The 15,373-nt window shown below is 39.0% G+C and overlaps 1 protein-coding gene across 1 annotated transcript in view; it reads left to right on the top strand.

Moving 5' to 3' along the window:
- LOC121866534 overlaps window positions 1–15,373 on the top strand; it is a 107,267-nt gene that overhangs the window by 7,443 nt on the left and 84,451 nt on the right. The window contains exons 2-3 of the mRNA XM_042366301.1: window positions 7,770–7,874; window positions 10,194–10,345. Of these exons, the coding sequence (XP_042222235.1) occupies window positions 7,770–7,874; window positions 10,194–10,345 (257 nt within the window). The remainder of the gene's footprint in view (window positions 1–7,769; window positions 7,875–10,193; window positions 10,346–15,373) is intronic.

The following is a 15,373-nucleotide window of genomic DNA, read 5'->3' as shown; positions in this document are numbered from 1 at the left end:
GAAACTTTTGTCGTGGCCCTCGACATATCCAAAGCATCTGACAGGGTATGGCACAAGTCTTTGCTATCTAAACTTCCCTCTTTTGGTTTCTCTCCCCCACTTTGTTCTCCCATCTCTAGCTTCCTTGAGAATCGATCCATGGCAGTTGTTGCCGAGGGATCGATTTCTCGCTCTTTCTCTACCAATAGTGGCGTCCCACAGGGTTCTGTTCTTTCACCAACTCTCTTTCTTCTTTTTATCAATGATTTACTTCACACTACAACTAATTCTATCCATTCTTACGCCGATGATTCTACTCTTCACTCTTCTTCACATTTTCCCCTTCCTCCTAACTCTCAAACTAGATCTGTTTCTAGAACAGATATCATTACTTCTATCAACGTGGATCTCTGCAGCATCTCTGAATGGGGAGATACAAACTTGGTTAAGTTCAATAGTAACAAAACTCAATATTTACCAATTACACTTTGTAAAGTAGACCCCTCTCCCACCAATTACATTTCAGGATGCTATCATCCTCCCAAATTCTGAAATAAATATGTTAGGCCTCACCATTTCCTCCAATATGTCCTGGAAATCACACATCCTTAGTATAACTAAAGCTGCTTCCCGAAAGTTGGGAATGCTGTACAGATGCCGCAGCTACTTCACTCCTGAGCAGTTGCTCCAAGTATATAAGGGATTCATTCGTCCTAACTTGGAGTACTGCTCTCATATCTGGGGTGGCTCTTCTTCTGTCCAACTATTAGATAGGGTGGAATCAAAGGCATTTCGTCTCATTAACTCTCCTCCTTTAGTCGACAATCTCTCTCCCCTTTCTCTTCGCCGCAATGTTGCTTCACTCTCTCTCTTTTACAGGTACTTTAACGGGCAATGTTCAGGTGGATTTGGCATCCTGTGTACCGCCGGCAAGGCCGTGGGTTCGTAACACACGTCTTGCCCGCGGTGCCCACCATTTCTCTGTGGATGTCGGTCACACGAGAATAACCCGTTATAGTACCTCCTTCTTTCCTCACACAGCCAAACTGTGGAATGCTCTGCCTTCTTCTGTGTTTCCATGCTCTTACAATCTGTCTCACTTTAAAAAGCTGGTTTTCCGGCATCTTCGTGGTGTAGATTAATACAGTATAACCTTTTTTTCTATATTTTCAATTTCTTTCCGTTCTTTTTTTTCGCCCCCCAGGCTCCGTTGTGGGTCGTTTGACCTGTGCCCGGGTGGCTAATTCCAAAAAAAAAAGTTCCTTAAAGTCCACTACAAATTTTGCTGCTCCTTCTTTATCTTCACTGGCAGCTTCACCATGCTTAATAACACTGAAAATGTCACTTCTTTTCTTAAATTTTTCAAAACAACCGTTGCTGGCCATAAACTCTTCAAACTCTGTGCCAGAAGAACCAGGTTGATCTTCCTTTAAATGTTCGAAAATCTCCTTGGCTCTTTCACAAATAAATTCTGTCGAAATTGAATCTCCTTTCATTTGCTTTTCCTTAATCCAAATGAGATGTAACCTGTCTGTTTCTGCAATTAAGGATCTACCTTTAAACAGTCTGGTAGATTTCTTTCTCACTTTCACTTCCTTGAACTTGTCTTTCTGTGCAAGAATTGTCGACACAGTTGATGCCGACATGCCATAGTCTTTACTAAACACATTTGTTCTAATGCCCTGTTCATGTTTCTTTATTATTTCCTGTTTTACCTGGATTGAAATAACTTTTCTCGATTTCTTTGGAGCCATGCTGGATTCAATTTCAACACTAAAATTTTAAGTTTTATGGCTGTAAATAAAGATTATTTTATTTAAACAACACTGCACTGCGCTATATATTATCAATATGTGAAATAAATTTCAGAATGACGAATAATTGTACTGTAAAAATGTAAAAATAATTTATGTTCAAGAGAGCCTCAAGCAAGATGCTACCTCCATTGACCAGAGATACACACTGACGCCTTGCTGGGTGAGTCAAGTGGCTGATTGGCGCATCAAAAACTAGTTTCCTGTACTCCATTTATGTTAAATAAGTGTTAAAATGACTAAAAATTTTAATATTAAACTTGGAAAAATTTTTGAATAGTACAACCTTCTTGATATTTACTCAAATGGGAACGAATTTAAGCCCTAGAACTGATAACTGTATTGGCGGACTAATATTTCAGCTGGTAAGCAAGCGAAAACATGTTGACATGATTTCGTAAGAATTTTGTTAACCAAATTTTTGTTCGTTAACCGAAATGAAATTTCTTATGGAAGGTAATTCGTTAACCGAAATTTCGTTAACCGAGTCGTTCGTTAACCGAGGGATCACTGTATCTCATGAAGGCGAAGATGTCTTGAATAAAGACAAAAGCTAAAATATTTTTGAGGGAGATTGTGATAAGGGTAAGTATAAATGAGCGACATTGTATCCCTTCAACTTTACATTACATAATATTTTAAAATATGGAGTGAGGAAGCAGAAAGGTGTGGGTATTATAGAGAGATGGAGTGGGAAGGAATGGTAACATGCACAGGTGTTGCCAAGCTCCTCAACAGCTGATCTTTAACTCGCCACCATGCAGTCACACACGTGCAAATTTGTCATACAATAAGAACCACATTCTGGATGCTTGCTGTCTTAATTCCTGTGTGTGTGTGTGCATTCAGCTTCCTCCTAGTGGAGAGGTCTGGGTGAAAAAATTGCATTATAATTCGGCATGTCATGTAATTTTGATGTCAAATTATATATAGTATTTTTTCTATAATGTTTAATATTTTATAATAAAACATACACCAGTCAGCCTCCCTGCCTCCCTCCAACTCAGTGTCTCACACAAGACTTTAAACTCTAAATGTTGTTTGTGTGGTGTTGGGGTATTAATTAATGAATAATAACTGGCCTAAGGTTAAAATTGCTTTGAAAGCATTTGAGGAGGATGTAGGATAGATGATTAGTGGGTCTCATGTTTTGACCTGACCTGTTGTTATGTCACCCATTTTCCATAAGCTCTTCTTTCGTTTGCGGTGGAGGTGGTGTGTGGAATAGTGGACCCCATGTTATTGACCTGACCTGATGTTATGTATGATCACTCATCGTATATAAGCCTCTCAGTTCCTGTAAATTCAGTTGCCTCTGAAGATGTCTTGAATAAAGACACCGAGAGGTAGCAGTGAACCACACTCGCGATGGCAGCGGGACACTGACTGAACGGATGTAAACAAATCTTATGCGCCAAGTGACGTGTGGCTTGTTTGGTGCAGAATTTAATGAAATCACGTTCGATTTAGTGAAATATTTCGGTAAATCTAGCGAAAATAACGGAAGTTCGATTTAGCGGAAATTTTTATTTAATGGAAAGGGGTGGCTCGAATTAGTTCACTAATCGAGAAAATACTGTAGTGTTGTGACAACACCAGGGCTGCCGAGAGCTACCCAGGGCCCCGGGAAAGATAAATTTACGGGTACTCCTTATGCCTTTGAACAGTTAATATTATCTATATATAACACTTGTGTTTTATGACCTAATTTTAGTGTTCAATTTAATTTGATTAACTACTATACATGTACAGTATATTTAATATTTATATCCCCCTTTTCCTGGGCCCTCTATAGGCCCTGGCCTCTGGGATTTTCCCGGCTTCCCCACCCTCTTAGCGGCGCTTGACGGCACCAAGTGTGAACTCATTTAAGACCAGACTTGACCCACACTGGTGCAGGTACAGCTTAGAGCCAGTACTTGCCAAAAGTGTATAAGAACATAAGAATGGAGGAAACTGCAGCGGACCTATTGACCCATACTGGGCAGTCCCATTTACACCCAACCCCTATTGCTCATATAAGCATCCTACCTATGTTTGAAGCTATCCAGCATATTCGAGTTAATGATGATATTTGGTAACTTGTTCCATTCATCCACTACTCTGTTTCCAAACCAGTGTTTACCAATTTCACTCCTAAATCTAAATTTGTCTAACTTAAAACCATTGTTATGAGTTCGCTCCGGTTGGATAGTTTGAGTACCTTTGTAATGTCCCCTTTGTTTAGCCCTGACTTCCATTTATACACCTCTATCATGTCGCCCCTCGCTCTACGTCTCTCGAGGGAGTGCAAATTAAGACGCTTTAACCTGTCTCTGTACTCAAGGTTCCTAATGCCTGGGATTAGTCTTGTCATTCTCCTCTGGATTCTTTCCAGGGATTCTATATCCATTCTGTAATACGGTGACCAGAACTGCACTGCATAATCCAGGTGAGGTCTCACAAGCGCAAGATATAATCTTAAGATGACCTCGCTAATCTTGTAACTAACACTCCTTTGTATGAACCGAAGTACTTTATTAGCCTAGTACGAGCAAAAACATATTGTTTACTTGGCTTAAGATTCCTACTTATCATTAGTCCTAAATCTCTCTCACAGTCTGATTTCTCTATGGCATCGTTGTTCATCTGGTATCTGGTTTCCCTGTTTACGTCTCCTATACTGAGTACTTTACATTTGTCTACATTGAATTTCATCTGCCATTTTTCAGACCATTCAAAAAATTTGTTCAGATCTTCCTGTAGTTTTGCAGAGTCCTCGTCAGATTTAATTACACATCCTATTTTAGTGTCATCAGCAAATTTACTTATGTTGTTGTCTATGCCAATATCTATGTCGTTTATGTATATAATAAATAATAATGGTCCAAGTACTGAGCCTTGGGGAACTCCACTAGTGACGTTGCTCCAATGGGATTTATTGCCGTTAATGAATGCTCACTCACTGTTTTCTGTCTTGTAACCACGCCCTAATCCATTTTAGAATATTATCTTTAATGCCATGTGCTTCTACCTTTCTTATTAGTCTTTCGTGGGGGACTCTGTCGAAGGCTTTGCTAAAGTCGAGATGTACCACATCATAATTGTGCCCCTCGTCCACCGATTCGAAAATTGATGAAAAGAATGTTAATAGATAAGTTAGACATGAACGCCCACTTGTGAAACCATGCTGGGAATCATTGATCAATTTGTGCTTCTCCAGGTGGTTTCGAATAGAGTTTGAAATGATTGATTCTAGTAGTTTGCCTACTATTGATGTTAGGCTGATTGGGCGGTAGTTAGAGGATAGTGATCTATCCCCCTTCTTGAAAATCGGTATTACATTCGCTATCCTCCAGGATTCTGGGACTACACCTGTTTTTAAGGACATGTTAAACAACTTAGCTAAGGGCATACTAAGCTCTTCCTTACATTCCTTTAATACTCTGGCAAACATCTCATTGGGACCAGGCGATATATTAGGCTTTAGTTTGTCTATTTGCTTACTAACATCGTTACTAGTCACTACTATCTCGCTTAATTTGTATTTTTCACTACCTCTGAATAGAGTCGGTGCCTCGGGTATCATGTTTAAATTTTCGGTGGTGAAAACTGTTGAAAAATATTTATTCAGATTATTGCTCATTTCTCCGTCGTTATCAGTTAGCTCGCTTGTATCTGACTGTATTGGCCCAATCTTTTCTCGTGTATTAGTATGATACATTTGATAGATTCCCTTGGGATTTGTCTTTGCCTCCCTTGCTATCCTCAGCTCATTATTCCTCTTTGCTTTCCTTATCTCGGTCTTAACCCTACCGGCCAATACCTTATAATAATCCTGGAGGTAAATTTCGCCACGATTTATCCTCCTACCTATAGCCTTCCTTTGACCAATAATGTTCTTTAAATAATTATTTATCCATTTAGGGTCATTGTTGTTTGATCTGAGTTTTTTGTATGGTATGTTCTGCCTTTGTGCATTAAGTAACTCATTATTTAATTTGTCGTGGAACTCGGCAACCTCAGATCCCGTTATCAGGTCGGTTTCAATCGTCAGATCCAAGTAGTTCACCCCCAAGTGTGATTCCCCTTCTCTCAACTGCCTCTTCAAACTATCAAAGTTTGCCCTTCTGAAATCTGGGACTTTTGTGGAATTTTCCTTACGTCTGCCCTGAAAATCTAACTGGAATCTAATTTCTTTGTAATCGCTGTTTGCAAGTTTGTTCCCTACCTCGACATGACTAATGAGGTTTTCTCTGTTCGAAGGAACTAAATCGAGTATATTATTACCCCAGGTGGGTTCGGTTATATGTTGACTTAGGAAACAGGATTGTTTCAAGAAAATCCTCTTGATTCTGAGTTACCTGTAAGGTCAGTCCAATCTATTTGGCCAAAGTTAAAGTCGCCTACTATACAGACTTTGTTGTGTATGGAAGCCCTGCGCATTTCATCCCAGATATGTCGCTCATTAACTCTATCAAGATTGGGAGGTCTATATATTACTCTTGTGATTAATTTTTCCCTACCGTCGATTAATTCTATACAAATTGTTTCTGTATTCCGCTCAGTTTTTATTTCCTTATTTATTTCACACTTCAGATTATCCCTGATTTAGATTGCTACTCCGCCTCCTTTCTTAATCTGCCTATCGGTATGGAATAATTTGTAACCTGCAATTTGGTATTCGACAGGTAACTCGCGTGAGTCTAGGTTGATCCATGTTTCAGTGAATGCTATTATATCGATTTTTTCGGTACATACCAAGGCCCTGATATCATCCATTTTGTTTCTCATACTTCTACTGTTCGCATAGTACACATTTAAGTTAGTCGTGTTCTGAGTCCTCCCTTTGTTGCGTTAAGGTTTTAACTCGCTGTCTAATTTTGTTTTGTCGTCATTCCTAACACTATTTCCCTGTAACCTTTCACTTTGTTTACCCGCTCCCACTGCAGTCTCCTCCACCCCCGTGCTCACATATTCCCCCAGCAGTTTAAAGACTTCGACATCTTTTGGACTGCCCTTTCGAGAGTCCCAGCCAGGGTAGCCACGCCATCCCTAGACAGGTGCACCCCATCCCTAGCATAACGGTCCCTTCTGCCGTAGAAGTTGTCCCAGTTGTCAATGAATGGGACTGATATTGACTTGCAATATCTGTCAAGACGGTCGTTGACACCAACCGCCCTTGACAACCATTCACTGCCCTCCCTTCACCCTAATACGTTCTATATCTGTCTTGAACTTATCAAGAAGCTCCTCACTCCTACACCGGCCAATATCATTGCCTCCTGCACTGAGGCAGATAATGGGTTTGTTCCCATTACCAGACAAGATATTGTCCATCCTGTCAACTATATCCCCCACCCCAGCTCCTGGCAAACACAACCTCATACTATTTTCATCTTTACTGCAAAAAGCTCTGTCCATGTACCGTACCTGCGAGTCACCAACAATCAAGATTTTCTTCCCTTCCTTGTCAGCCTTGTCCATGACTATACTAACATCCAATTCATCTATCAAAGGACTGAAAGAGTTGGTACACTTTGCTGTTGTTGTCATTTCCTTGGTGTCTTTTCTCACCACCAGTTTGGTCGTCCCTCTCCTTACAACCTTCCATTCGTCATTCACCTGCTTTCCTTGTCTCGCTTCTTCCTTCATCCTCGCTATCTCTTCTTTTAATTTCAAAATATCTTCCCTGGCCTTCTCCAGCTCGGCCCTCAGAAGGGCACAGCCCTGTTCACAAGTCGCACTAGCCATTACTGACAGTTTATCCCCAGGAGCTAAGCCGCTGTGACCTTTCCTCTAGCGAGGTCACTCAACTCTGGTCATAAATTTGGATTTCCAGATCAGCCCCACTATATTTTCCATGTATTGATAAATTGGCATGAAATGTTATTAAATATATTTTGATGTGTTTTTACAAACTATTTATTCATATTAGAAGTATTACTAATAGATTTATTGTCACTTGACATATTTCATGTAACTAATATTTTACAGGGTATCCTCGACGCACAGGCAGAGCACTAACTGAAGACTTCTATATAGAATGTAAAAACTATGTGGATCCCCAAGATGATAAGATATCACAATACAGCTTCAGTAGTAAGATATTTATATTACTTTTCTTCTCAAACTACTGTAATTGAAACATTCCTCTTACTGGTGTGTTAATAATTTCCTCCTTACTTTTCATGTATATACAGTACAGGTTGACAACCCCTTATCCGAAATTCCGAAAACTGAAAACCTCTGAAAACCAAAAGTTTTTTCGTGGAGCACCGCTCGTGTACACGACATGCCCGATTTTTTTTTCTTTCCTCGGGGATTAGCCCACCCAGGCACAGGTCACTGACCCACATCGGGTCCTGGGGGGTGAAAATGCAATAATAACAATAATAATAATAATAATAATAATAATAATAATAATAATAATTCATAAATAAAATTTATAATAAAAAATACACAATTAAAAATAAAATAATAATAATAATAATAATAATAATAACACTAATAATAATAATAATAATAATAATAATAATAATAATAATAATAATAATAATAATAATAATAACACTAATAATAATAATAATAATAAAGAAATTACAAAATTAAAAAAAGATCAAAAGTGAGAAACACGACCTAGACCTATGAATTATTATTATTACATTCCCCCCCCCCAACCCCCCCAGGCCCCGATGTGGGTCGGTGACCTGTGCCCGAGTAGGCTAATCCCCCGAAAAAAAAAATATACCTAGACCCCGACTTACGACGGGGTTAGGGACCCAAATCCAGGTCGTAAGTCCGACATGGTCGTAAGTCCGACATAGATAAAAAAAAAATCTACAATGAAATACAGTACAGTAAAAGTAATGAATAATGATGAATGGATACAGTGTGAAAGTAATAAATAATAAGGAATGGATACTGTGACTGAGCACTTAACCTTTAATGTAGTCAGCTGAATGCACATGGGGCCCCCATAATTTTCTAATTATACATGGAGACTACATTAACTGGAAACGTTTCGGTATAGAAAATGCGTGTGTCATTTAAAATTTTTTTTTTTTTTTTTTTTTTTATCTATATCTGAGGCGGTCGTAAGTCCCGACGGTCGTAAGTCCATGTAGTCGTAAGTCGGGGTCTAGGTGTATATATACATGTATATATAAAAAAACGAATGTAGCCATTCTGAGATCCGAAAAATTCTGAAATCCGAAACACATCTGGCCCCAAGGATTTCGGATAATGGGTTGTCAACCTGTACATATATTTTACCGTCTGTGCCATGACAGGAGGTTCAAATATATAGTTTCAGGAATGAACAGTAAGGAAAAATAGGATATGCTCCCTACCCTGTAGATGCAGTAAATAAGTAAAATAAAAAAATCAATTAATAAATAATTACAACTAAACAGTCAACTCTCCTGGGGAGTTTGTGTTCTTGTTCCTGAAATTTGGGTAATTTAAGCTGCTGCATGGCAAAGGGCAAAATCCAGATATAGTATGATTGATCTTGAAATCCCTATTTCTGACAGAATCCATAGTTAGGTAGCTTATATATCTTTCATTCTTCTTGGGCTTTGTGGATTAGCCAAATAGGTAATGAGGTAAATGATAAAAAATTTCTGTACAAGAGGCAGAGATTTTTGTTGTAATGATTATTGATTGGTCAGTTGATCAGTTATCTGGAGAGAACAATTATTAAACCAAGTCCACCCACCCCCCACATTTTGACTATTGGAGTGATGGTGAGATAGGATTCTTACCCATTTAGATGAATACAGTATTGTATCCTAGGCTGAATAACTGGGGGCTTTCCAAGTACTGTACTGTACACTTAATTTGTAATTAGCAGTCTTTGTTGTGACCAAAACTTATGCTAGAAAAAGGGATTTTCTTAATCAATTCTACAATTTATGGCTGAGCTCATAACTAAACAATACATATACCTTCCCTCCTCCCGGTGTATAGTGCAGAAATCATTATTTTGGACCTGAATAGAATGAATCCTCTAATTCTAGTTTGGCTCATCAAGTTGACATTCACTATGCACAGTGTGACTTTTACATCAAATTATAACTAATCCTAAAGTTTCCTTCTGGGAAAATGGTAGTTACAAGTGTTAAGGAATTAATGGATTAGTCCCAGTCATGAATGTTTAATGATGTACTTGAGTTTTCAATCAATGAACTGTGTACGTACAATAATAATGTGAGTTGCTTAGTCATGGGGTTAGTTGTAAGAGGAATTTCAAGATAATTTTTTCAAGTTTTTCCATTCATTTTGTTAAGGTTTTACTTGAACTTGCTGTTTCATGCTGCTATAGTTATTGTTAATTCCTGCATTTTTATATACTGTAGGTTATCAATGATATTTTAAGGGTAACATTATCTTTTGTTTAAATTTGTCTTTTTTTTTCAGTCAGAGGCGTTGGACTTCATTTTGAGAAGATATTAAAATTTGGAATTGACACGAAGGACAAATTTGTCTTTCCACTCGGCTGCTGGGATCTGTGGGTCAAGATTGAGGATGAATGGGGGGCCTTTATTAAAGTCAATATCGGCAGATTTTGTGTAAGTTGAATGCTTCACACTCATGATTTTTATAAATATTGAGATTTTCATATGAAATATATGTATCACTATATCATTAAATTCATCTTTAGATATTTGTACAGGTAAAGTAGCCAGTATTTTTAATTAATATTTTTTTTTTAACATAGAGGATCTTGAGTTTTTCAAGTTTTAGCTTTACGATTCATTGGTTTCATGGTACTTTTCACTAGACAAGGTTTAATATTGGACCACAGAGCATGGTTTCAGGTTTTCTCTAGAAGACCATTGCCATGCATTACTGCCATCTTTGAAGTGTTCACCCAGATCCCAATCTACAGCTCTATGGTCATCATGTGCAGTGTGTCACAGAGACCCGTTTCCTGGACATTATCTTCGACAACCGGTTTACTTGGCAGCCCCATATTCATTACCTCAAAGAGTGTTGCCAGCGTGCTCTCAAGTTATTGAGAGTCTTGGGGCACACGTCATGGGGTCCTGCCCGAGGAACTCTGCTATACCTTTACCACGTGCTAGTTAGACTCAAATTGGATTATAGGTGTGAGGTGTACTCCTCAGCCACTGAGGCCGGAGTCAATACACTGAACTCTATTCATCATGCTGGGATGGACCTGGCAACTGTTGCCTTCAGGTCTTCACCAGTCCCAAGTCTGCTAGTTGATACTGATGAGCCACCACCTTGATCTTTGACGTCAGTATCTCCAGGTCCATTGCTGGTTTCACCTTCACCGTCTTCTACAGTCTGTAACTAACACTTGTGTAGTTGACTAGACTATGACCCCACACTACACACTCAGTATCAGGGCTTCCCACAATCTTTTGGCTTCAGGGTAAGGGAGGTTGTGAGCATTCTTTGTCTTTACTCTTGTTCAGATATGTCCCTTGTGGTTCCACAGTGCCACTCCATGGGTTCTCCCTGAAGTTCAAGTTTGTTAGTATTTTAATGAAAGGAAGGACTTATTCCTTCCCTGTGTGGTTCATTCTCTTTTTGTTCAATCCAGAATGCAGCGTCTAGCTTTATACCTAGGTATGTAAATGCCGAGCACTAACTCACCAGGCCAACATACAGGCAATTAGTTGTTTATGATTGTCACACTGGTGACTTATATAACAATGAGAGATATTAAATGAAATAACTTACTAAAATATCACAGTTATGAGTCATATTGATTATGTTTGGGAGAAAATATAATCTCCCTTGTATTATTAGTATGATACAATATGACTCATAGTGTTCCTCCTAGTTTAGATGAGTGATGTGCAACTGGAGGATGAAGGACAGTTGTCTGGACTGCTGGATGATGGAGGAGACCATGGAACTGTCCCTGGGGACCTAGTGTTGAGTGAGGAGCTAAAAGGACTGGAGAGCTCAGCTCATACACTACATACAAGGAAATGTCCATCAGTAGTAGTAGTTTCACCCAGGACCCAAGGGGACCATACTACATGTAATTATCAAGGATGTCGACCCACTTGGATTACCAAGTTAGATCCTCATTTGGCTTGCATAATTCATGGCAGCTGTGTCTCAGACAACCTGTTTTCACCATTGGATTGTGCAGTTTGTTATGATCAAATATTTTAAATTAATCAAGCTGCAGTAGATAAGAAGGAATTATTGAAGATACAAATTAAAAATAGGTGGAATAAGGCCTTGAAGAGTAAATTTCTAAATGTAAAACACTGGAAAGGTCCCGAGTTGGCAGAAAGTTTAGATTTATGGATGATAGGCAAGAGACTTAATCCTCAATTAGACCGATCTGCTTCAGCTAAGAAAAGTAGGTCATTGGATATTCTAGATAATGAGGCAGTAGGAAGATTACAAGAACCTCTACCTAGTCAGTCTGATTTTAGTGGATTCCAGGATCAGGATGAGGAGGCTGGCTCTAATCATAGTGTTCAGTTACCAGAGCAGGGAGAACCTGTTGAGACTGACTTCATCCTGTCCCCATTTTGGCAACCTCTTCCACCTGGGGCGAAAGTGTTGATTATTATGAGTGGAAACAGGCTGCTGTCAACTGCCATGCAGATGCTGGATAACATTGAGTGTAAAGATGATCCCAACAGGCCTTGGGTAACATTGGTAAGATCTAAGTCTTCTTTGTTTTCAACCTCATCTGAGTCTGTGGATTCCTTATTCAAGATATTTTATGAAAATGTTTCTAAACTTCCTGATCTCTCAGCACTTATAAAGAGACAGGAAGGCCAAGCAACTGTGGGTCATCATTCATTGTCTTTAGAAGGTGATACTACAATTTCTTGGCCTAATATTTGCCCCAAAATGATCTCTGAAATAGATTAATTCTGGGCTAATTTATTGAAAGACTTAACATTCATTCCCGCTGACAGGAATGCTCACAAGTTTAGGTTTTTGAAGTTCCAATTTAATGACGAAAAGAGCTCCTTAAATGAACTTTACCAGTATTTGTCGGCTCCAAAATATGGTGATATAAGTTATGAAATAAATTTGAAACGAGTTGCTTCTGCATTGTTGCTTGAAGAATTCAAATTTAGGAAGTTGGCAGCAGATATTTGGTCTGCAATTATGATGTGTCAGTTATTGAATAAGTTTGTTCTAGACTATGAGGACAGTTCAGAAGTAGACAGATGTTTTGCTGCTGCTGTACAAGGGATTCCATATTCCCTGTACAACTCATTTATGGAAATGTTGTTGAAAGCCCTAAAACTGAAAGCCCAGCTAAGGAAGCAGGCCACTAATAATGCTTCAAGTGGTAGTGCTTATTTATTGCTACATTCTTCCCCTCTTTCTCCAGCTTTGTTTGATGAACAAACATTAGTTAAATGTAGATCAGCTGTTGAGCAAGCTATTAATATTACTGTTCCCAGGAGTCCTAAGACCTTTTGGAAATTTAAAAGAGGAAGGTTTAACAAGGGAACAGGACCAGCTGCTAGGTTCAGTTATCAACTTAAAAGAAACTTTAGAGGAGGAAACAATTCAAGATGTAGTAAGGGTGGCCGTTTGTTCAGAAGCGGATGGAGATCTTATTCCACCACATCAGCGGTCACTCCCTTCCAATGAAGCCAGACAGCTGGGTCATCTAGGGGGTTGGGAGAACAGGTGGACTTCTTCCATATGGGCTTACAAGACAATCAAAGGGGGTCACACATGGACTTGGTTGAGGCGCCCTCCCCTAGCATTTCCAAAGAAGGGTCAAAAACCAACCCCATTACTTACAAAATTTGTATTTCAACTACTAAACAGAGGTGTGATAGAACTGTTGCAGTCAGAGAAATGTTTCATGTCTCGCCTATTCCCAGTCCCAAAGAAAGGCAGCTATAAATTAAGGTGGATTTCAGAACTTTCCGTCCTGAACAAGTTTATTCCCAAAAAAAGTTTGAAGATGCTCACTTACGATCATCTGAGGCATCTACTTCCGCCCAATGCTTGGATTTCAAAAGTGGATCTCGAAGATGCCTATCGTCACATACTTGTTGCTCCCAGGTACAGAAAGTTTCTGGTGTTCAAAGTAGGGGATGTAACTTATCAATTTACAGTGATGCCATTCGGCTTGGCAATTATGCCAAAAGTATTTACAAAACTGGCAAACATCCCCAGAGAGATCCTTGCGAAGGAAGGCATAAGAACTTTTGCTTATCTAGACGATTGGCTGTATTTCAAAACCTAGGATTATAGATAAACCAGGTTAAATCAAATCTCATACCATGTCAGAAACTGGATTGGTTAGGTTTCCATTGGGACACCAATCAGCAGTCAGTCAGTCTACCAGAAGCAAAGGTAACAGATGCGATAAACCAAGTAGAAGCCTTTTGTGTAAAGCAAGAGGTTTCTTGGCACGGTTGGGAAAAGCTATTGGGTCTGTTGAATTTTGCCACAATAGTAGTTCCTTTGGGCAAGTTAAGAAAGAAACAACTAATTCATCTGGGGTCAAATTTGCTTCACAGAAACAGAAATTTTGCTATTTCACTTCTCTCCCTATTCAGATCAAGAATCATCTGTCATGGTGGACAAATTTGGACAATCTAATCGGTTCATCTCCCTGGGTTCCGCCTCAAACAGACTTGGTCGTTTGTATGGACGCATCCGAAATAGGATGGGTACGTATACCATTCCTCAAAAGGAGAGTTCCATCAAGGGAAGTGGAGCAACTCCCTTTGGGACAAACACATAAACGTTAAAGAATTAGCAGTACAGTGGTCCCTCGGTTAACAAGCACAATCCGTTCTAGAAGGTTGCTCGTTAACCGAAACCATTGTTTCAATGGGTTTTTGGGTAAGTGGTTCCAGCTCACCGAAAATTGCCTAAATTAAAAAAAAAGGAAGAAAAGTACACTTACTTTGAGGTGTGTATGTAGAAGGCTCCTGGATGATGTTGATGGGAATTAGAATGGGGGTGGAGAAGGGAGAAGAGATGGCATTGGGGTGGAAGAGAAGTCACCCCATGGCGCCATTTCACCCATAAAATTTTAGTTCTCTTGGTGCAATTCAAGATTATTTTCTTTAAATCAACACTGCACTGCATTGTATATTGTCAATATGTAAAATAAATTTCAAAATGACCAATAATTTGCTTGGAAACACAGAAAAAAAGCATTTAGTTGAAGAGTCTCAAGCAAGATGTTACCTCCACTGAAAAGATACAAAGACTGACGCCTGTATGGTGTGTTGAGAGGCTGGATGGCACGCATAAAACTAGTTTCATTAACTTCAATTATGTTCAATAATTGTTAAAATGAGTAAAAAATGTAATATTAAACTTTTAAAATTATTGAATTGTATAAACTTCTTGATATTTGCTAAAATGGTAAGGAATTTAAGCCCTAGAACCGATTACTGTATTGGCGGACTAATACTACAGCTGGTGGACCGCCAAATGCAAGCGAAATCATGTTCAGGTTGGCTCGTAAGAAACTCGTTAATCGAGGGATTGCTCGTTAACCGAAGTTAAGAATCTTATGGAAGGTAACTCGTTAACCGAAATCTCGTTAACCGAGGGACCACTGTAGTCCTTTTTTTTTTTGTTGGCAAACCCAAATTTAAAAAATATGA

This window comes from Homarus americanus, unplaced genomic scaffold (genome assembly GCF_018991925.1).
Source record: "Homarus americanus isolate GMGI-L3 unplaced genomic scaffold, GMGI_Hamer_2.0 scaffold16430, whole genome shotgun sequence".
NCBI classification, from domain to species: Eukaryota; Metazoa; Arthropoda; class Malacostraca; order Decapoda; family Nephropidae; genus Homarus; species Homarus americanus.
The sequence above is the reverse complement of the archived record's forward strand: the minus strand, read 5'-3'. Positions and strand labels throughout refer to the sequence as shown.